The sequence below is a fragment of the Onychomys torridus genome, chromosome 1 (assembly GCF_903995425.1).
Source record: "Onychomys torridus chromosome 1, mOncTor1.1, whole genome shotgun sequence".
In the NCBI taxonomy this organism is placed as follows: domain Eukaryota; kingdom Metazoa; phylum Chordata; class Mammalia; order Rodentia; family Cricetidae; genus Onychomys; species Onychomys torridus.
This window is the reverse complement of record NC_050443.1, coordinates 165,072,623-165,094,668: the sequence shown is the minus strand read 5'-3', so window position 1 is coordinate 165,094,668 and position 22,046 is coordinate 165,072,623. Positions and strand designations below refer to the sequence as shown.

General features: G+C 47.5%; 1 protein-coding gene across 1 annotated transcript in view; it reads left to right on the top strand.

Annotated features, from left to right (window-relative positions):
* Arl3 (ADP ribosylation factor like GTPase 3) overlaps positions 1-21,338 on the top strand; it is a 52,383-nt gene extending 31,045 nt beyond the window's left edge. The window contains exons 4-6 of the mRNA XM_036171540.1: positions 6,162-6,212; positions 8,300-8,485; positions 18,269-21,338. Of these exons, the coding sequence (XP_036027433.1) occupies positions 6,162-6,212; positions 8,300-8,485; positions 18,269-18,316 (285 nt within the window). The 3' untranslated portion in view covers positions 18,317-21,338. The remainder of the gene's footprint in view (positions 1-6,161; positions 6,213-8,299; positions 8,486-18,268) is intronic.
* Positions 21,339-22,046: the final 708 nt, after the last annotated feature.

Sequence of the window (22,046 nt, the reverse complement as noted above, 5' to 3'; positions counted from 1 at the left end):
TGAGGTACAGGACAGCCAGGGCTGTTAGACAGAAAAACCCTGTCTCAAAAAATCAAAATAATAATAATAAATAAAATAAACTGGAAAAAAGGTAAAGATGCTTTAGATGAAGTGCCCAGAGAAGAGCAGTACATACAAACATTAATGGTTGAAGCTCCAGAAGGCCTCAGAGCTTCTGGTCCATACATAAGCTCTACCCTCCTGAAGGTGGGGTATGTATGGCAGGGCCCTGGATCTCACATTCTCAGTAGGTGTGAGTGCCCGGGAATAACAACATCTAGCGTGAGAGCATCCCTTTGACCACGGTATGTACTAGTACAAGATAATATTTAGGGTTGAGAATCAACCTCATTATTTTCCAGCGCCATTTGGGATTAAGCAGGTTTTGGAAAGCAGCTGAACCATGCCCCTCCCCGTCCCCTGGGGCTGGAGTCTACAGCCTTGAGACTCAGCTCTGCTTGCCTGCCCGGTTCATAGTGGCCCTGAGCAGGTTGATGGATTCTGTGTTTGTCTGGTTTAATAATCTTCCATTGTTAGTTGACAAAGACCTATTAGGCTGGACGCCATACTTACTGCTGCAGGAGTAGGATTGCAGCTTGACACGTTTCCTTGCCTGGTTAAATCTCTTCAATTCTCTCTGGAGTGCCGTGGTAAAATCTAGCTTTGGAGCAGAGGCAGACAGATTGATGCAGCCTGCCTCCTGTTTTGTGTAGCCTGTGAACTAGAATGGCTTTTATATTTTTAAGAGGTTGAAAAAAATCAAAAGGAGAATATTGTTTTGTGGCACCTGAGAATGATGTGAAATTTAAATTCCAGCGTCCGTGATGCAGTTCTGTCGGAACCCAGCCGCCAGCGTTTGTCCCTGGATCTCCCACAGCTGCTTCCTCACTGCAACAGCCTAGCTTCGAGGTTGTGACAGAGACTGCATGGGTCACAAAACTCTGATGCTCACAGAAGTTGCCTCCCTCACTTTAGAACAAGATATGGCTCTCTAGGGGTTTGGAAGGTCGGGGTTACTCCCCAGGATAGTGATGCTGACAGCACCTGACTTCTGCTGAGGAATTTGGGGAAACAACTGAAAAAGAAAAAGTTGAAGTAAGATGGAAAGAAGGCGCTAGAGCAGTCTTCCGGTTCTCTCTGCCAGCCAGGTGTGGTGGTGCACACCGAGAGGCAGGGCAGATGCACGGTCTGTGGAAACCCAGGCCAGCCAGCGTTCTGTAGTGAGACCCTGTCTCAGAGAAGAGGGAGGGAGAAGGAGAGACAGACAGACAGAGGACCTGTAGAGCAGTGGATGTCAAGTGTTTTAAAGTAGCTCTTCCCTACTTCCATATTGGTGCTCCCAGAGGACAGCCGCACCAGTGACTGAGAACCCTGAGTACAGACAGCTGATTTGTCCATCTCATTGTCCTCTTAGACATCAGCTGGCAGGAAAGCCACACATCTCGCCCTTGTCCCCTGTTGCTGCCTGCCCTCTGGTGGGAAAGTTCCAGGAGCAGTAAAATGGGAGGAGAGACAGGTGCCTGATCAATCTCCGTCTCTGTAGGAGCCAGAGCTGCCCTGTCTTTAATACAGGAACCTTCCTCGGTTCTCAAAGACAGCTTCCAGATACAAACATCAGAGCACCTGTGACTTGCGCCTCAGCCGCCTCCTGGGTGCTGGGGATTATAACCTTGCTGTAGACGAGGTTTTATGGCTTGCTGTTTGGAGGTCTCTATAACATTTTTAAATCAGAAAAAAAATGTTAATGATGAGTTTGTTCTGAATTAAAACAAAATAATTTTTAAAGCAAACAAGAAAAAGAACTGTTGCATGACTACAGGGGAACATACCCATGGCTACACGGGACGTACCCATGGCACAGAACAAACAGACCAAAGACTCCAAAAGGAAGCCGCCCTACCTGGAGAAGGGAGAGCGGGAAGCCCACTCGGGAGGGTCTTGGAGGCCAGTTAAGCCCATTATTTTTTTCCCAGTGACTCTTAGGCATGGTGATTACTTTCTAGAATTTTTTTTTTTTTTTTGCAGTGTTCAAATTCTATACAGACAAAAGCTAAATAGGAGAAAGAATTGGTGTGTGATTAGAGCCATCCTTTAGAACCTGATATGGAAAACACAAAGTGAAATTCCATGTCCAGTAAAGAACGGCAAACATTTGGTCAATGGAAGCTGTTCTCTGGACTCCTGGTGTTTGGACGGTTGGCTCTTTAAAACCTTTCCACTGCTCACTGTCCTGTCTCGACCATCTGTTTTTTCTTTCCTTTACGTTTATTTGTTGGGTACACGCTTGCCATGGCGTGCCTGTGGGGGCCCTCTTCTCGTTCATCAAGTGGAACTCCACCTCCCCCATGCGGGTTCTGCCTTTTCCTCTGTATCATGGACGGGCCTCCTCTCTTCTCCTCAGCGTCACTCACACCTTGGCCCAGCACACACACCTTTCCCTGCTTTGTCATTTGTGGTGTGCACAGTGGCCTGCACATACCCTTCGGGCTGCTCCCTGACTCCAGAGCATCCTCCCAGCAATCAGCTGACTTTCCTTCCCTCCTTCCTGTCCTGAACTGTGCCTTCAGTGGTGAAGGTCCTAATTACACTGTAGATGTGCAGATAATTCTGATAGAATGTGTTTAGGCTCCTCCGGCCACATTCATTCTTTGTAAGTCTGTATTTACAGTGTGCATGAGCCCCAGGCTGGAGAGGTGGCCCCAGGGTTAAGAGCATATGTCATTCTTCCTGAAGGACCAGAGTTCAATTCCCAGCATGCACGTCAGCAGGCTCACTAACTGCCTGTAACTCCAGCTCCAGGGGATATTACACCTCTGGCCTCTTCAGGCACCCACACACATGGCCTACAGACATACATATGTATGCACATGATTAAAATTTTTTTCATTTAAAAAGACATCTGGTGGAACCTGGTATTGCACACTTTTAATCCCAGCCCTGAGAAGGCAGAGGCAGAGGCAGGCAGATCTCTGTGAGTTTGAGGCCAGCCTGGTCTACAGAGTGAGTTCCAGGAAAGCTAGGACTATGTAGAGAGACCCAGTCTCAAAAACAAAACAACAAAGCTTGAGCCCCCAACATACATAACTAAATAAATTTAAATTTTATTTCATTTAAAAATAAATAAGCAAAAAATAACATGTTCCACATGTGCTTTGCCTACTGAGTTATCATTCCAATCGGGTGTAGCACGTCTATGACATGCGCACTATCCACTGGTCACACACTAGCACTGAATCTGACGGCCGAAAGAACATTGAAATCCCATCCTTGGCCACCCCACCCCCATGAGTCTCCAAGTGGAATCACAGGCCATTCTTGAGAGACAATGTAAACTCGGATTCTGCTGCAATAGTGAGTGCTAGTGAGTAAGTGGAAGAACTTCGTGCAAAGAAATGATCATTTCCTTTTCCAAAAGAGAACCGGTTTTCAGTGAGATAGAGAACTTGAGTCGACAATAATGCTGTGTGCATTGCAGAATCCAATGTTGTAATTTAAATTATGAGATGGAGAGGTTGGTTTCCATTTTTAACTGAATATGCTCTTTTTTTTCTTTCTTTTTTTTTGTTTTTGTTTTTGTTTTTTGTTTTTGTTTTTGTTTTTCGAGACAGGGTTTCTCTGTGCAGCTTTGCACCTTATCTTGGAACTCACTCTGTAGCCCAGGCTGGCCTCAAACTCACAGAGATCCATCTGCCTCTGCCTCCCAAGTGCTGGGATTAAAGGCGTGCACCACCACTGCCCGGCTCTAAATGTGCTTTTTTTTTATAAAAGCCTTCCATTATGCTATTAGCTCAGTAATAATAATGTTCTTTTTCTTTTCTTTTTCTGAGACAAAACAAAGTCTTATATAACTAGGCTGGCCTCAAACTTAATACTTCCTGTGTATGTAGCTCAGGCTGGCCTCAAAGTCTTAATCCTCCTGCCTCAGCCTCCCAAATGGTGAGATTGCAGGTGTGTTATCACCAACCTCACCAAGTAGCAGGGTTAATTTTTTAAAGAATTTTTAAAATATGCCCAGTGGTGATGGTGCATGCCTTTAATCCCAGTACTCAGGAGGCAGAGTCAGATGGATCTCTGAGTTCAAGGCCAGCCTGGTCTACAAAGTGAGTTCCAGGACAGCCAGGACTGTTACATAGAGAAACCCTGTCGGGGAGGGGTGGGGGGGGGGATAGGAGGTGCTAGAGAGATGACTCAGTGGTTAAGAGTACTGACTGCTCTTGCAGAGGATCTAGGTTCATTTTCCAGCACCTTCATGGGGCTCACAGCCAACTTTAACTCCAGTCCTAGGAGATCAACCACCTTCTTCTGGCCTCTGTGGATATTAGGTACACATGTGGTACACAGACATACATGCAGACAAAACACCCACCCATACATAAAAATAAAATGTTTTAGAAGTACATAATTTTATTTCTGATTTTCTTTTTAAATTTGCATATGAAGAATTAGGAAAGCACTCTTTTCTTCAAGACAGGGTCTCACTACAGAGTGAGTTTGAAATTATCCTAGACTAGCCTCATTCTCATAGCAATCCTCCTGCCTCAGCCTCTCAAGTGCTGAGATTACAAACATGTAGCTGATGTGTTTAGAAGCTATAGCTGTGGGTGATTTTCATTCCCTTTTCAACTTTATTTCCCTTATTGTTATGCAAAGTTACTTATGTAGTAACTAAAACTCATGGGTAGAGGGGGAAGCTTTAAATTTATAATTTACAGTCAGTCTCAAATTTTCTTTCTGCTAGGGGTGTAACTGAGACCTAGCATTCATGTGAGGCCATGTGTTCAATCCCCAGGACCCCATAAAACACACCTGTACCCAGCAAGTCAGGCAGAATCAAAATCTCAGTGTCATCCTTCAAGGCCACCATGGACTATATGAGACCCTGTCTCAAAACAAACAAACACAAACAACATTATCTTCTAGCGTAACTTACCCATCTATTTCTAGTCTTCAGTCTTGATGTCCTAGCAGCCTGCAAAGGTAAGGAAAGAGATGGCAGGGAACTGTCTCTTGTCTCACCCCAAAGTCAGCATAGAATTATTGTTGTTACTTTTAGAGAAATGAAGTCCCAGGAGTGTAGATTGCAGATGCCTCCAAACACCGTCGCCTTTAGTCCCTCCTATATGTCCTGTTCTGAGGACATGGGGCAGCACAGGAGCATGTGGAGAGAAGCTGTGGAGATCATTGTCGGGTGCGCTTGAGTTTGCACCCCAGCTTTGTCACGTACTGGGTGTAACTTGGGCACCATCTGTACCTGAAGTTTTCCTGGTCCTGCCCGGCCCGTGGTCAGGACAGATCTCTCTCACTAGCATCCCCCAAGTAAACACACAGAGACTTATATTACTTATAAACTGTATGGCCGTGGCAGGCTTCTTGCTATCTGTTCTTATATCTTAAATTAACCCATTTCTATTCATCTGTACCTTGTCATGTGACTCGTGGATTACCGGTAGCTTACATCTTGCTTGTCATGGCGGCAGCTGGCAGTGTCTCCCTGACTCAGCCTTCCACCTCCCAGAATTTTCCTCCCTCCTTATCCCACCTACACTATATTTATCAATCAGAGCAACACATTCACAGCATCCTCAGCAGGCTATTGTTTAGACTTTGTTTCTTTATGTGCCAAGTAGGAGAAAAGTGTGTCTGTCTCGTGGAGCTCTAGGAAGAACTAGTGGACTAGGAAGCCTCACTCACTAGTGAAAGACCAGAGCCCCACAGAATGCAGTTATTTTACCCTCCTTGGCTTGCAGTTTCCCTGGATGTGTTTTCTCAGCATCCTTAGTTAGTTAATTAATTAATTCACTTATTTTGCTTCCACAGATGAACTGAGAATTACCTGTTTCTATATGATGGGTTAATCTGAACTCTCTGAGGACCTTCTGTTCCTTTTGTAAAACTTGCCCCTTCTCTGGACAGGAGAGATGGCTCAGAGGTTAAGAGCACTGGCTGATCTTCCAGATGTCCTGAGTTCAGTTCCCACAACCACAGGGTGGCTCACAACCGTCTGTAATGAGATCTGTTGCCCTCTTCTGGCAGGCAGGGACACATGCAGGCAGAACACTGTATGCATAATAAATAAATAGGTCTTAAAAACAAAAAACACAAAATTTGCCCCTTTTCTTTCTGTGTCTGTTTGTTGAAGTAATTCTTGTCTTCCTTTGCAGATATATGTAATTGACAGCGCAGACAGAAAAAGATTTGAAGAGACGGGTCAGGTAAATGATTGTTATGTCAAACTCTTTCCCTAACACCGGGTATTCATTAATCTACCTGAAGTATGTGTGAGGAAGGGGGAACTTTTCGTTACAGTTCAAGGAAGAGAGAAATTAGTGTCAAGTCTTTTACACTATCTTTTGATGAAAGCCTTTTAGCTTAATTAAACTTGATCTATAAGATATAAGTAAATGGGGTCTGGAGAGATGGCTCAGAGGTTAAGAGCACTGAGGGCTCTTCCGTAGGTCCTGAGTTCAATTCCCAGCACCCACATGGTGGCTCACAACCATCTGTAATGAGATCTGATACCCTCTTCTGGCCTGCAGACATAACATTGTAAACATAATAAATAAATAAATCTTTTATAGATATATATTTGCAAATGGAACTTCATACCACACCCAGAAGTCCTTCTGATTTTTTTCCCAGACCTTGTAGAAATGAACTCACCAACACTACAGTTAGCTTTTCTATTCACACTTTGTTTCTTTGTTTCAAGACAGGGTTTCTCTGTGTAACCACTCTGGCAGTCCTGGAACTGGCTCTGTAGACCAGGCTGGCCTCAAACTCACAGAGATCCCCCTGCCTCTGTCTCTGCTTCCTGAGTGCTGGGATTAAAGGTGTGTGCCACCGTCCGTATTTATACTTTCCAATACTTAATTGACCAAGAGTAACTTTGGCAAATTCAGGAGGATGAGAAGAAACACACAAGCGAGAACTAAGCTACTCATTTTCACGCCAGGAGACAAGGTCAGCCTCATACTCAAGCAGGGCTTCAACTGCAGGCCACATGTCAACATGGTCAGATGGTGTGATTTGTGTACATAGTCATACGCAGAGCAGTACTGGGCCTGGACCAGTGAGGTCAGAGTGAGGTCACCAGCAGGAGCAGCAAGGATGAAGGGAGTCCCCAGAGAGGCATGTTTGGACCTTCGTGCAGAAAGGCTGGCCTGTTTCCATAGGCGGAAGTTCCCATGTTCCTGCTCCTTTGGCTTGGCAAGCGGGTTGAGGAGTCTCCAGATTCCTGTAGACAGCACAGCTCCCTTCCACACCCAGTGATTTCTGGGTCATCACTGCGGTGAACCAGTGTTGCCCTTGAGCTTGGGGCAGGGGTGTCCTCGGAGTTAGCTGCCTCTTGAGCTGTCTAGTTCCTTTTTGTCGTTTTGGTTTTGGTTTTGGTTTTGGAGACAGGGTCTCATTATGTAGCCCTGGCTGTCCTGGAACTCACTCTGTAGACCAGGCTGGCCTCAAACTCACAGAGCTCCACCTGCCTCTGCCTCCCGAGTGCTGGAATCAAAGGCATATGTCACCATACCTGCAGCTTTCCGGGTTTATTTTGAAAGCTGAATGTTTAAAGTAGCTAAAATGTGAGCTTAGAGGGAGTGAGGCGGAGCCTGTCCTTTTGGTAAGTGTATCTACTCATTTGAAATTACTGCAGACAGAATTAGCGTACACTGTAGAGTTCAGCCTGTGACCTGGAGGGCCAGTGAAGGTCCTAGTCCCTTCCAGTTCTTTCAGGATGAGTTTGATGATGTTGACACATGAGCGCATGTTTTGGAGATAGGGATTAATAGATAATCTCTAATTGTCACTTTCAATTCTATGCATACTTGCGCCTACACACATACACTGGGTTATTTGTAGGGGTGTGGGTCCAGCCCAGTGAGGGACACCTGCTTAGCATGTGTAAGGTTCTTTGTTCAATCCCCAGCACCAGAGGAAAGGTGAGAAAGGTTTGCAGGTGGTAAGCTTGAATAAGTCTGAACTCCCTAAACACTGTCTACCTTCTCCCTTAAACAGTGGCTCTCAGGGTGTTTCCCAGTGTGGCCCATGAGTCGCTTACAGCAGAATCACCTGGGGAGCCTGTTAATAGTGCTTCCTGGACGCTGGCTCTGGCTTTCTGCAGTCAGCACCCCCTAGTTGGAGCCCAGAAATTGCTAGGGAATCTCACACAGTTACAGCCTGAGGGTCTCTCTCTTGAAAGTGGCTGCTGATCACCTTAACTGCCTAATGTGTTATCATTCCAAGTGCGTGGCTTAAATGTCACAGTTCTCTAACCTCTCTCTTTCCTTTCCAAAAAATGGTCCAGGAACTAACGGAATTACTGGAGGAAGAAAAGCTAAGTTGTGTGCCTGTGCTCATCTTTGCTAACAAGCAGGACCTACTCACGGCAGCCCCTGCCTCCGAGATCGCCGAAGGGCTCAATCTACACACCATCCGGGACCGAGTCTGGCAGATCCAGTCCTGCTCAGCTCTCACAGGCGAGGGCGTCCAGGTGAGACCTTGGCAAGGTTCCGTCCATTCTCGTCAGTGTGGCAGTTCATCAAGGTAGTCTTCCTCGCTGGTAGGGTTGGTCTAGACCAGTGGTTCTCAACCTGTGGGGCACAGCCCCCTTTGGGGTTGAACAACCCTTTCATAGGGGTTCCCTAAGACATCAGAAAACACAGATATTTACGTTATGGTTCATCACAGTAGCAAGATTAGAGTTATAAAGTAGCAACAAAGTATTTTATGGTTGGGGTCACAACGTAAGGAACTGTATTAAAGGGTCACATCATTAGGAAGAGTGAGAACTACCGCCCTAGACAAAAAAGATTTGAGGCAAACGGCCTTTGATTGGCAGGTGAACCGTTCTAGGAAGTGAAAGGCACAGAAGGGGGTTGCGTCTTTACTGCTAGAAACCAACCAGATACCATGAAGTGCTCCAAGGAAGGAATAACCTGCACCTTCCGAGTACTCTCCCTGCTTGGAGGAGGGCTGGAGAGATGGCCTGGAGGTTGTTCTAACTCTGGGATTGTTTGACGATTGTCTCGGCATTCTGTGTTACATCTAGTATTATGGGCTACAAGCCTGTGCCCCCACGCTGATTGAGTCACCACCATACAGGTGCTGGTTGGCCGCCAAAGGCCTCTCCCCTGCTCCCGGGCTTGGTGTCTGTTTCCAGCTGCTGGTGTTGATTTCCCACTGGGAGGCTTCTAGGGACACAAAGCCCTGTGCTTTATACTGAGGAACTGAACACCGGGAGATTGAACACCCCTTTTTAATATTAATTTAGGGCAGAACACAGCCCTGCCCCCCCCCCTCCGTCATCCAAGAGACTGTATTCTCAAGAAAAGTCACCCATTTCCAACTCAGGTGCATCCTGCCAAGCATCATCAACTCAGTGACACTCCATAGCCAGCCCTTTAAGATGACCCAGAATCCTCCACATTCCTCTTTTCAAGTGTCCCATATATCTGCCAGGATGTTCAACCATGCTGTGAGGACTGGTCCATACTGCTCTAGGATCATAGCTTCCCTCCTTGCCACATGCTATGTCAATAATGGCATGACAGTTTACTTTTCTCCCAGCTTGGCATGTTGGTTGCAGACCTGAGGTTTGATTCCCGACCTTTGCCCGTGGCCCCTTTCCATTGGCTTTTCCAGTCTGATGTCCTTCACCTCAGACATTTAACACCAATTTGCCTTTAGATTGTCTGATTGCATTTATCCCAAGCAAATAACTACATCCTAGAATTGTGTTATTCCTAATATGTTTGCTACATGGTTTTTGTTTTGCTTTTGCTTTTATAACAAAAATAGCCGGGGCTGGAGAGATGGCTCAGAGGTTAAGAGCACTGGCTGTTCTTCCAGAGGTCCTGAGTTCAATTCCCAGCAACCACATGGTGGCTCACAACCATCTGTAATGAGATCTGGTGCCCTCTTCTGGCCTGCAAGGGCACATTCAGGCAGAACACTGTATACATAATAAATAATTAAATGTAAATAAATAAGTAAATAAAAAGAAAAAATACACAGAGAAAGTGGGCACAACAGTACAAGCCTGCAATCCCAGTTCCTAGGGGTAAAGGAGGAGCAGGGGTTCAAAGCCATCCTCAGCCAGCCTGGGCTGTGTGAGATTGTCTCAAAAGTAAGTAAAAAATATTTTCTTGCTCCTAAGTCCTGCTCTATAAAGGGACTAACGGGTTGGGGATTTAGCTCAGTGGTAGAGTGCTTGCTGGGTTCGATCCTCAGCTCAAAAAAAGGTGGGGGGGCAGGGACTAACTACCATTCTTGTAGATTCTTCCTTATGAAATTGCTACCACATAGGTGAGTATTTATGTATATGAGCTTGTCTATCGGGCCTTTGATTTAACTGCGTTTTTCAGGGTAATTTGCAACCTAGTCCAAGTGTGCTATGACATGGAATGTTGGTAATAGGTAAATGCTGATAGTTTTATTTAACCTTGTCCAATTTCAACCCTCTTTAAAAATGGAATGATCCAACCCCACACGTGCCCTCCTGTCTGTACACAGGGTCATTTGGTGAGACACAGGTCAAGAGATGGCAGCTTGCTTTCTTGTTGGTTTTCCATCCCTGAGGATGGAACCCAGGTCCTTGTGAGTAGCAGGCAAGTACTCTACCTACCGAACTACAGCCCCAGCCCAGGAGGGGCTTTCCCGTGTCATAAAACATTCCAGCATGTGGACTCTGCCCTTCTACATGGCTCAGAACACAGATGTTAGAAGGCCAAGGGCATCCTGGTGTTGGGAGCTGTAAAGATGGCTGAAGAGAGGAGGCAGGTTGTATGTCACACACCTCAGAATGTAGGCTCCTGGTCCTGTGACCTCTCTCTTGGCCCAGTGGAGAAAGCCTGAAAAAGCAAAGCCAAATTAACAGTGAGGCTCTTTCTTCAGCCTGCCTTGGGCTATGGAAAGGGGCAGCCAGGGTGGAGCTCTAGAGTCACTTCTGAGCACAGTGGCCTTGAAGACAAGGGCACCATAGGAACCTGAGGGCAGCCAGGGAGCTCCTGGCTGGGTAATCAACACAGGTTCACAGCGCCCCCTACAGGGCCCCTTCCCTTCCGTTCCTCCCTCTCCTTTCATCCAAGCTGGACATCAAACCCAGGGCCGTGAGCATGATAGGCAAGTGCTCTACCAGTGAGCTCCAGCCCCAGCCTCCTGTGTAGAACCCTCCAGCCAAGACAGCAAGGTACGAGGCAGTTAGACAGTGTGGGTGGGAATAGCAAGGGACATCTGTAAATAACAAGCCAGTTTGAATAAAGTGAGATTACAGTAATTTGATTATTGTATCTTAAAAAAAAAAAAAAAAAAGTGCTTCTTTAATCCGGGACCTGCAGGAGCCATGGGCAACATCAAAAGAGATCCAGGGGCAGCAAGATGGCTCAGTGGATAAAGGTGACTGCTCCTCACCTGATGGTGACCTGGGTTTGATCCCCAGGACCACAGGGCAGGAGGGGAGAACTGACACTCAGAAGTTGTCCACTGACTGGCCACAACAGATAAATCAATTCATTAATCAAAATGAAACCATATGAATGAGGGAGAGAGGGAGAGAGAGAGATCCAGCAAAGAACTGAGAGCAAAGAAAATGATTTTGTACAGAGGACAAATAGTTTGAAGGTCACTTAATTAGTTTGTAGATAGTACCAGGGTGTATAGAATTGGATAGTTAAGACTGGGATTTCAAGGTTAATGAGATTAGATTATGGTTAATAGAATGATATAAATTTAGAGAATTTAACCATTATTTGAAATGGGTTATTTAATAAAAATGTTAATTAAGAAGGGAACCTACTGTCTGTTGTCCTTCCATGGTAACCTTTGGGGACCAGAGAAAGGTCATGGAACCTTCTGTGGGAGCACTTTCACAATCAGGCAGCCATTGACCATGTTCCTCCCTCAGGTGATGCCGCTGACCTACACTTCTGTCCACTCAGCCAGTTTCTTGGTTTTTACCTTTAAAAGAATCACCTCAGTGTAATTCCTTTCAGGTTTGCATGACTAAAGTACAGGCCTTTCATGGCTCTTAATTAAGGCCTAAAATATCCCTGAAGGTAAAGAACTCTGCTAGGAGACTGACTGTGGACCAGGTGTTTGGGGTTCACTTTCAGGTAGGAATCAGTATCATAATGATTAACGCTTTGCTGTCCTCATCCCGCCGCACCTCCCCAGAAACTGCCCAGTTGGCTGAGCTGCTGACGTCTGTACCACCTCTATAACACCCAGAAAGAAAATAGAAAAGTCTGAAAAGGAAAAGGGGGAAGGCCCAGGATTTGTTTGTAATTGTGGGGCTGAAAGCATCCCGCCATCTAGCCTGTGAGTGTGTACAGGCGTTTAATCAGAACATACCTGGTAGCCTACAAGAAGGTTCGGCACACTCACCTCTAAACCTGATAACACAAGTTCAGTCCCTGGAGCCAACCAATAAGGAGAGAACCAACTCTGGTGGGTGGTTCTCTGTGCTCCATACACATGTCATGGCTCACCTGGCCACCCGCACTACACACATACACACACATGCACACAATGTCTGAAGGAATAAGTGAATGAGGGGCTGGAGAGATGGCTCAGCAGTTAAGAGCACTGACTGCTCTTCCAGAGGACCCAGCACCCACATGGCAGTTCATAACAGTCTGTAACTCTAAAACCTGACACCCTCACACAGATATTCATGCAGGCAAAATACCAATGCATATAAAATAAAAATAAATAAATTTTAAAAAAAGAAAGGAAAGAAGGAAGAAAGGAAGAAAGAAAGGAAGGAAGGAAGGAAGGAAGGAAGGAAGGAAGGAAGGAAGGAAGGAAGGGACTGGAAAGATGGAAAGATGGCTTAGCGGTTAAGGGCACTGACTGCTCTCCCAAAGGACCCGGGTTCAGATCCTAGCACCCACATGGCAGCTAACACTGTAACTCCAAGCTCTCACACACACCTTCACACAGACATACATGCAGACAAAACACCAATACACAAAAAATAAAAGTAAATACATTCTTTAAAAAATAAATAAATAAGAAAAACCAGAGGGTGGTGGCACACACTTTTAATCTCAGCACTTGGGAGGCAGAGCCAGGCGGATCTCTGTGAGTTCGAGGCCAGCCTGGTCTACAGAGTGAGTTCCAGGAAAGGCTCCAGAACTACACAGAAAAACCCAGTCTCGAAGAAGAAGGAGAAGGAGAGGAAGAAGAAGAAAGATTTAAAAAAACGAATGAGGGTTGGGAATTTAGCTCAGTGGTAGAGCACTTGCCTAGCAAGTGCAAGGCCCTGGGTTCGATCCTCAGCTCCAAAAAAAAAAAGAATGAATGAATGAAAAGTAAAGCATTTTAAACAAAAAGTAGATCTAGAAGTGTGTCATACTGACCAATAGCAAAGACCTTCAAGAGGTCTAGTCCAGAGAAGAGCCACAATCAGATAGGGATGTGCCAAGCAGGGCAGGTACACTACTTTCCGCTAGTTAAGTGGCTTGAACACATGATCTGAGATTGTGGGAGCTGGTGACTCCATTCCTGGGGTGCCTGATATTGTCAAGGGACACTTGTGTGGTCTTTACAGGACAATACTGTGAGTTCAAGCTGTGAATAGAAAGAGTGTTGAGGGCATCAAGAGAGTTGGAACAGATCTTTCCTTGCCTGACTGATGGCCACTAGGCGGCCAGCCCGTCACGGGGTTGAAGTGGGTTTTCGTGGGAAACTGTCGTGAGCGGAGAATAAATATACAGGGCACCAGACAGACACTGAAGAAGAGCGTCAGTCTTGGCAACTCCATCCTGCTGAGAGGACTGTAGTCCAAAGGAGTGATGGGAAGAGACCAGTGACGTCAAGTAGGTGAAGGCAGAGAAGAGAAGTGAAAACTGAGAAAGATTACCTAAAACTCCCTCAGCCAGGCCTGCCAGCACGGAGGAATCTCCCTCCATGCTTCCGAGGCTGGGCTGCTGGCTAGGGCCTCCTAGGATATGTCAACGTCATTCTTGTCCTTTTTCTTCTGAATGAGCATCAAGGAAATGGAAGAAAAAAGGGGGGTGGCATACAAAGGCTCTGGCTTAGTGAGAGAAAAGGCCCCACTTCCGCCTGCGGCTGGAATCCCCCCCCCCCCGCCAGCGTGCTTGTACTTGGTGTTGTACTTTCAGGGTTGGAGACATTTTTCCTGAAACACAGTGTGTGTGGTTGTTCTGGCTCTAGATTTCCTTTTAAAGCAGAAGTTGTCAGTTTAAACTCGGCCTCACCACAGTCACCTGCCTGCACCAATGGCTTTGAATGGGCAGTGTTCACAGGTGTTGCTCTCCAGACCACCACCTCCAGACCACCACCTCCAGACCACCACCTCCAGACCACCACCTCCAAGCCACCACCTCCAGACCACCACCTCTAGACCACCACCTCCAGGCCACTTTTTCACTTGGCATCTACCCCATTCCTTCCCCTCCTTCTGCAAACAGGAAGGATGATCAGGTCACAGAATCTTCCACCATCAATTCCTTAAGAGGGTCAGCAGTGGGCCCCCAACCAGCTTCCTGCTTCTGCTTCTTTTTCCTTGATCTAGGGGTTTTTCCTAGTCTGCTAACAGAATTTGATTTGTTTCTTGGGGGGGGGGTGAGAAATGGAACCCAGTATCTTGTTTATGCTAAGCTCTTATTGTACAGTGGAGCTGCTACATTCCCAGTCCCGAATTTCAGTATGTAAAAAATAACATCCAGTCCTTCTTTCTAGGCCTGGGATCAGTTGGTACTTACTCCAGCTATGCGTGGACCTACATATCTGTCATTTGGACCTCAGGTTGATTTTTATGTCTGCAGACCTCTGTGAACTAAAGGGAGCCTGTGGCATGTGATTTGCTCCCTCCCTGGTGCGATGCCCTTTGTCACCAGAAAAATATGAACAGCAAGCCATATTTTATGTATGCTGAGTTCAGCTGCTCCTTGACCCCGGGGGCCTAACGGCACAATGGGACAGGCCACATTGCTCAGCAAGGGTCTGAGCTCCCTGTCCTCCTAAAGCAATTACTGAAGTGACCACATAGTCAGCCCAGCTTTAAAAACCAGCCCACCCAAACATAGCCACCACTGCTTCCTTCCAAGGGGGCCCTGGACTGAGATCAAATTAGAAAAGAGTGGTGGAGCCAGAGGCCAGCTCTACCTAGGCAGGTCGTGCACCTTGAACCTCAAGCTGTGGGTTAGGATTAGTAGGTTTCCACCTTATAGTAGGGTAGCCTTGCCCCACCTCCCCCACCCACAGTTATGGTGGGGATGTTCCTGCAACACAGAGACATTTATTTCCTCTCCAGGAAGCTGTACAAAGCCCAGTGTTTGAGGTTCCCTGTCTCTCTTTAGTCTCTATTATTGAATTGAAACTAATCAATGCAAATTCAGTTTGAGCAAGATTGGTCAGAAAGGAAAGGGGAGACTGTTCACACCAAAGATAGCCATTCCCATAATGGAGATCAAATGTGCAGGAAATCGGTCAAACCAGTTTTTAACAATAAAATGTTCAACCATTAAACAAACCTATAAGTTCTTTTCCTTCTTCAGGGACAGCAGAGTTGCCTCCTTTAAGTAAGCAATCACCTCTTCTCAGAAAAGCAGAGCCCAGCATTCACTTACACACAGAGAAGCCCACCATTCACTTAAAAACAGAAGCAGAAGGCTCCTGTAACTACTGGAGGAAGTAGCCCAGGTCACAAATGTCCAGCCTTCTGCAGGCCTAGATCCTGGCAGACTAGGACTCTTCTGGTCCATTTTAGAGCTGTGGCTAGGTAGGCAGGGTTCCTTGACAGGGGTACCTCCAGTCTTTGCCCTATATTCAGCTGAAGGAAGCCACGAGGAAAAAAAAACGCGCTAGAATGGCCTTTCCTGCCTGTCTTCGAAGGGCCTCCCAGCTCCTCTTTGATTAGATGCAGGGCTCTTCGGGGAAATGGTATATGGTTCTCAGTGGGAAGATAGGCGTCTTTCAAGGCCCACCTCTGCCCCAAATTATTCTATTCTTCATTTCTTTGTTTGCAATATGAAAACAATAATACATTCACTGGGTGGTTATGAGAATTAATTTTAAAAACTATAAGTATGGACTGTATTAAGCTAGACAGCAAGCTAGTCCCTTGCTGACACCCTCCCTGCATCTTGGTTTTTGGATAACACTATTATCTTTCCTTTCCAGTGAGCTACCTGACAAAGCTTGCCCTTACTTGATTTATGAGGTATTGTCACAGAGGATTGTGACCTTCCCCCTCCCCCTCCCCTCCAGCCCCCAAATGCTGTGACTCAAAGGGGCCTCCCCAAGCCCAGCAGAGGCCTAGGGCTTTGCTGCAGGATGTCACCAGGGGCTGGGGCAGCCATGGATGCTGGCCCCTGAGCGCCCTCTGTTGACAAGACCTTGATGGGCGGCCCTCTAGATTCTCAGCCGTCTGCAGGACAGCACCCTCAGCAGGCTGTGCCCTTCAAGCCCCTTCCTGCCTCCACAGACTGAGGCTCCCTCCACCTTCTGCTTTGAGTGCCTGCAGCTGAGTAAATATTTTCCCTATCTCTTTGCCTGCACTTATGTTCGGTGAGATATAATAAAAGAAACCCCCTTCTTCACCAGTCATAAACCAAGAAAACAGACAAAGCAGTATTGGCGTCGTGTGGGGACACTGCTGGTTTCCCAGAGAAGCAGGTCTTAGAAAACATGCACCTTTGGGTGTTTGTACTGCACGTGCGCCGAGCTCCTCAGCTTTGGAGCAAGACAAGATAGTTATCATAGTCATCCCTCTTGTATGTGTAAAAATCCTTTTTGTCTCCTGGCAGGTGATCTTTTTTTTTTTCCTAGAAACCAATTAGCTACTAAAATTAAACGTGCTCTCTTTAAATGAATCCTTTTCATAAAATGACTTTAAAATTGTTCGGCTTTTCAGGGTATGCCGCTGACCCAGTTGTAATCAGATGTGTTGGGGTCCCCTCACCCAGTCCTCTGCTGCCCAGCTGCAGCCAGGTGCTCTCCACCTGAAGGCACTTTGCCAAGGCCAGGCCTCATCTTGGCAAAGTAGAACGTCCCTCAGATCATAGGGTTCTCCTGCCCAAGTGCCCTGATGGCAGCTGGTGGAGTTTTAATCACTGTAAATGCAGGTGACCGTCAGATTAGCCAGGAGAAAGGGACCTGCTGGTTGTTTTGCTGTGATGTATTGTTTACGGGATTAACGTCCCAGTGGCCAAGGGTGTCAGCTGATATTTATTGCTATAAGCTGTCTTAGCTGTTCAAGTTCTGCAACCAGTTCCACAGCCACCAGAAATGTGGGGTTTAGAGTGTGGGGTGTCGTGTGTGTGTGTGTGTGTGTGTGTGTGTGTGTGTGTGTGTGTGTGTGACAGAGAGAGAGAAAGAGAGAGAGAGAGAGAGAGAGATAGCACATGTATGTGAGACCCAGACTCTGGGCAAGATGCCCTGCAGGGCCCACCTTGAGTTCTGTTCTGTGCTTCTAAGGGAGCTTGCACATGCCTGAAGGTCAGGAGTCTCTGGGGAGGAGTGTGTGTCCAGGTACGCTCCAGAGGGAGTTGAAAAGGAGGTCATGTCTAACAGGGCTGGCATCTGTGAGGAACTGTGCTACCTACCAGGTGGCTGTCAGCAGAGAGAGAGAGAGAGAGAGAGAGAGAGAGAGAGAGAGAGAGAGAGAGAGAGAGTGTGTGTGTGTGTGTGTGTTAACCTCAGTCCCTCACCAGCCAAATAAAAAAAAAGGACACTTTCAAGGTCACTGTGCCTTTAAGGGAACCTTCTCTCCTTCCCTCTGCCCCTCTGCTGCTTAGTAGGGCTTAAAGCAACAAGAAGCCACTTTTAAACCTCTATAGATATAAGTGAGTATTGCTCCTGCATGTGTGGAGTAACACCCATTGTAGAGGGTTGTTTTTCCAAAGTGAAATTTAATTTAACCCGAGTGTACTCTGTCACACTGTAAACACGCTGGGGCACCAGAAGGGTAGCTCATTGAATTAATGCCCTAGCAAAGGTCAGCTTTTAGAAAAAGCCAAAAATGGCTGGACTCTTTCCTGATAGCGCTTCAGTCAAGCCCGGGACTTGGGCAGGTGTGTTTATTTTTTCAGAGGGAATTCCTGAGAATGAATCTCAAGTTCAGATGCTGGCCCCCTCCTGTGCTCAGAGACCCCCCTCCACCCTCCCAAGAGGTCCCAGGCCTGGTCAGCTAGTTGGGCCTCTGGGGTAACAAACTCCCTAGAGTTGGTGGTGGCGGTCCCCTCCAGCCTGAACTCTTGGGATCTTCCTTGTGTCTAACACTGCCTTTCTCTGCCCATTTCCCTCAAAGGATGGCATGAACTGGGTCTGCAAGAATGTCACCGCGAAGAAGAAATAGTCTAGAGCAGTGGAGCTGCAGGAGCCACAGGAGCCGCAGGAGCTGTGATGGGCCCGCAAAGCACTGGTTTGCTGTTTTCTGACCAAACGCTTTCTCATCTGTGCACAGCGACCGCTGTGTGGCGAGAGGGGACACCAGCTTCAGAAGAACCCCTTTCCAGCGTAGGCTTTAACCGATCTCCAAGGTTCAGTATCGTTTTTCAAATAAAGGAATTATATTATTTCCTCTGCATAATTGAAATAGTATTAAATGTCTCAGAGCACATGATCAGGAATGGGTAAGAGCTTGCGCTGCCGTTTAGACAATTCCAGTGGGAAGAAGAAGCTGCTGCTGCTGCTTGTGCGGCGTCCCTTTATTTACTGACCTGTCCCTTCACTCCCCTGGGGTTTGGAAACCACATGCATGGCAGTGCTGGGTAGAGATTTGATTTTTTTTTTTTTTTGTCCTCATCCCCAACTGAGCCAGGGCTTTAGTATCTCCAGCAGGAAGCTGCTTGGGGAAGCAAAGGATAGCAGATGATTAAACCATCTTGTCAGGTAGGTAAGACACTGTATGTAATCCCCACTTTATGGGCAGAAGAAAAAAATCCTTGCAAACAAGTCACTACAGAAACATCCCCACTCCAGCCCCCTATCCCCTCACCCCTGCCAGCCATGCAGGGAAGCAGATTCTTATGACTTTTGACTGTAATGACATCTGGAATGTAAGAAGAGGTGGGAGGTTTAATTCCAGAAAAATTACAAGGTCCTTAAAAAGCCCTCACATCGAGAGCTCGGGCTAGCGTAAACAGGCTTTCTCCAGCTCAGTGGAGCAGGGCACAGTCGACTCCAGGTTAGCTGACTTCTCCACGGCAGTTCTGTAGAGGGGATTTCTAAAGCTCAAAGAATTCTGTGTTTAAATGATCACAATAGGCTGATGCTATCAGATTTTAAAAATAAATGCAGCTTTGCCATGAACCTGCCCCACTGAGAAAAGCCAGGCGGATCGATTTTGAGAAGAGATCAATTTTTACTGTGCTGGCAACTCGGTGGTGTGGGAAGCGCATGGATGGAAATCATCTGCTGCCGGGGAACATGGGATGTGATCGCAAGGCTTGTGCCCAGGGAAGCCACTAACCCCATGCTGCTCTCCTCTACTTCTTTCCAGCAAAAAACGTGGTGTTGGCTAATAGGGAGGGGTGCAAAAGCCCTGCCCTCCCCCCATCGCAAAAGGAGCGTGTTTCCCTGAGCCCTCAGAAATCCCAGCCTCAAACCCCAAAAGCAGGCCAGAACATCGCCTGCTCCTGAATCAAACTCTGTTCTGGGCATGAGCTCAGGGCTTTTCAGAGAATAAATAAGAGACTATCCAATGCCTGGTAGGTCCAAGGAGGCCAGCTGCCTTCTCATCCTGGGAGGTGGCCCTTTCCAAGTCCACCGTGATGTGTGAGCGAACAGAAAGTGCCACAGAAGCCCCTGCCCCATGGTACCCACCTTACTCTGGACCCTGGAGAGGGAGAAGCTTGTGCAGTTTGAAAGGGACCCGAGATGAAAAGTGGTAACAAAGCCTGGGGAGCGGACAGGCAGGCCTGTACGGGCTTGCAAGACAAAAGAAGGTGGGGATTTTAAACCTCAGGCTAGTTATGCCTGCCACCTCTTCCATTGACTTCTCTGCTTTGAAGGGTGGCAGACAGAGCTATAAGGAATCAGAAAAGCCCTTTCTCCAGCCTCCAGATGGAGCTTTGGCCTTGAGACTTGCTCTTCCTTCCAAATAGTGCCCCAGGATGTTATCTGAAGGGCTGCATGCCTGCTTTGAGGCCTGGTTTTGGAATGCTGCAGCGGAGACTTTGACTCTGCAAAAGCAGGATCTATAAAATACGTTTGGTCTCTTAGCACCAACTAAAGGAACTGTTCTAAAGAGCTGTCCCCAGGCCCCAGCTAGCAGGCAGAGCTGCTTGTCCTGCTCTCAGGGAAACCTCTGTGAATGTCCACGTTGCTTTTCAGCCAGAGACACCAGAGACAACTGTGGCTGTCAGAGGCTTTCATCTTTCCTGTGAGCCCTGTTGAGCCCTCCGGGGGCTCGGGGTAGATGAGAGGGGCTTGGAAAATGCAGAGTTCGAAAGCTCCCATTTGTAAAAACAAAATGCTTGTAAAGTCCTCTTTCCTCTCTAAGGTGCCACCCGTGCCCCCTGTGGCCATGACCAGAGTACAGAGTCTGAAGCTAGAAAGGGGGTACCCCAGCCCTGTGCCTCCCCCATCCCAGTGAGGCCTGGTAAGACTTTTGCTCTGCGCACCATTGCATCTGAATGTGCAGGGGGCGAGGGCTGAGGCCAGAGGGCAGGCAAAGTCCACAGTGTATACTCAAACCAGTTGTGGGAAAAACTGAGCCCCCCTCCCACCCTCCCTGTGTGGCTGCTGTTGGCTGGATTCCCTTCGCCCAGTGCAGTACACCCTTTCCCCTTCGCTCTCCCTCGGTTACTATGGAAACAAGGGTGTCATTGATGTGGGCTGAGCTGGGGAACATGTCGGTGCACAGCTGAAAGTCAGCGATTATGCCGGCGGTTAGCTCTGCCCGGTAGGAAAGTCCACAGCCCGAGATGCTGCACACAAGGACAGTCTTGCCAGCGTGCCTCCCCGCCCCCCCCCCATCCCCTAGCTTTGACGATTTCTTTATTCCCCTCCGGACTAAAGTGGTGGCTATTTTTAATGCCACTCTGTGCCCCACCCTCACTGTTGGCCGCTCCTTTTCCGGCCTGGCCTGGAGGGTGACACCATGTCACCCTCTCCAGGACCTGTGCCTCCATTCCCATCTGCAGCATGCTTTGATCCCCCTTCCTCTCCTTCTCGGGACGCTTCTTCCTTTATTTTTAGCTCTGCTCTCCATGTGGTTTCAGGGTTCAGTGTGATCCATCGAAAGGTTCTTTTTTTATAGTCCCTTTTGAAAATGATAATCAAAGGAAGGATATGGTGTTTGGTCATGTGGAAAGCTCAATGTATAATTTAGACGTCTGTCAAAACTGCGACAAATAAAATGTAGCTGAAATGAAGGCGGTCTGCAGCGGCTTGTGTTCTTCGCCAAAGCTCCAACAGGACCCGAGCAGCTTTGCCCTTTTGGAGATTAGCTTTCCTCAAGGGAAGGCTGCTTTCAGAAAAATGCATGAATACCATCACCAGGTAATGTGGTTACCACCACAGGCACTGCAGCAGCAGCAGCAAGCCTTTATTATGCACCTCCTGCATAACTAGGCAGCATTAGCCCCACTTTGCATTGAAGAAACAGAGGCATTTGCCTCGGTTAAGGAATTTGCTGGGAACACAGCGCCGCCGCCGTTAAGGATTGTTGGAGCCTGAAACCTGGGTCCCCTGCTGTCTCGAAGAAGAGAAAATAGCAGGACAGCTCACTTCCCAGCAGTTCAGCTGCTGTCTCCTCTGCACCCCTGGATTCTGGGTCCCCAGGGCCGAGTCCTCCTGTCACAGCAGTAAGTGCCGAGTTCTTACCTCCCTTTGCTTAGGTTCAGCCCTGGGGACAGCAAAAAGGAGAAAGAGATCAAGAACATTAGGACTACCAGGCATACCTCCAGTCGCCTGCTGCCTGCTACTGAGCCCTCTTGCAGGAAGCCTTCACAAGAAGAAAAGAAGGCCAGCCTTTGGAAGGTGGAGGCAGGAAGTTCAGGACTTAAGGGCAGCCTAGGCCGTCTGAAGACTCATCTCAAAAACTCACGAGCGGCATGGGGACACCTGTGAAAAGTCACATA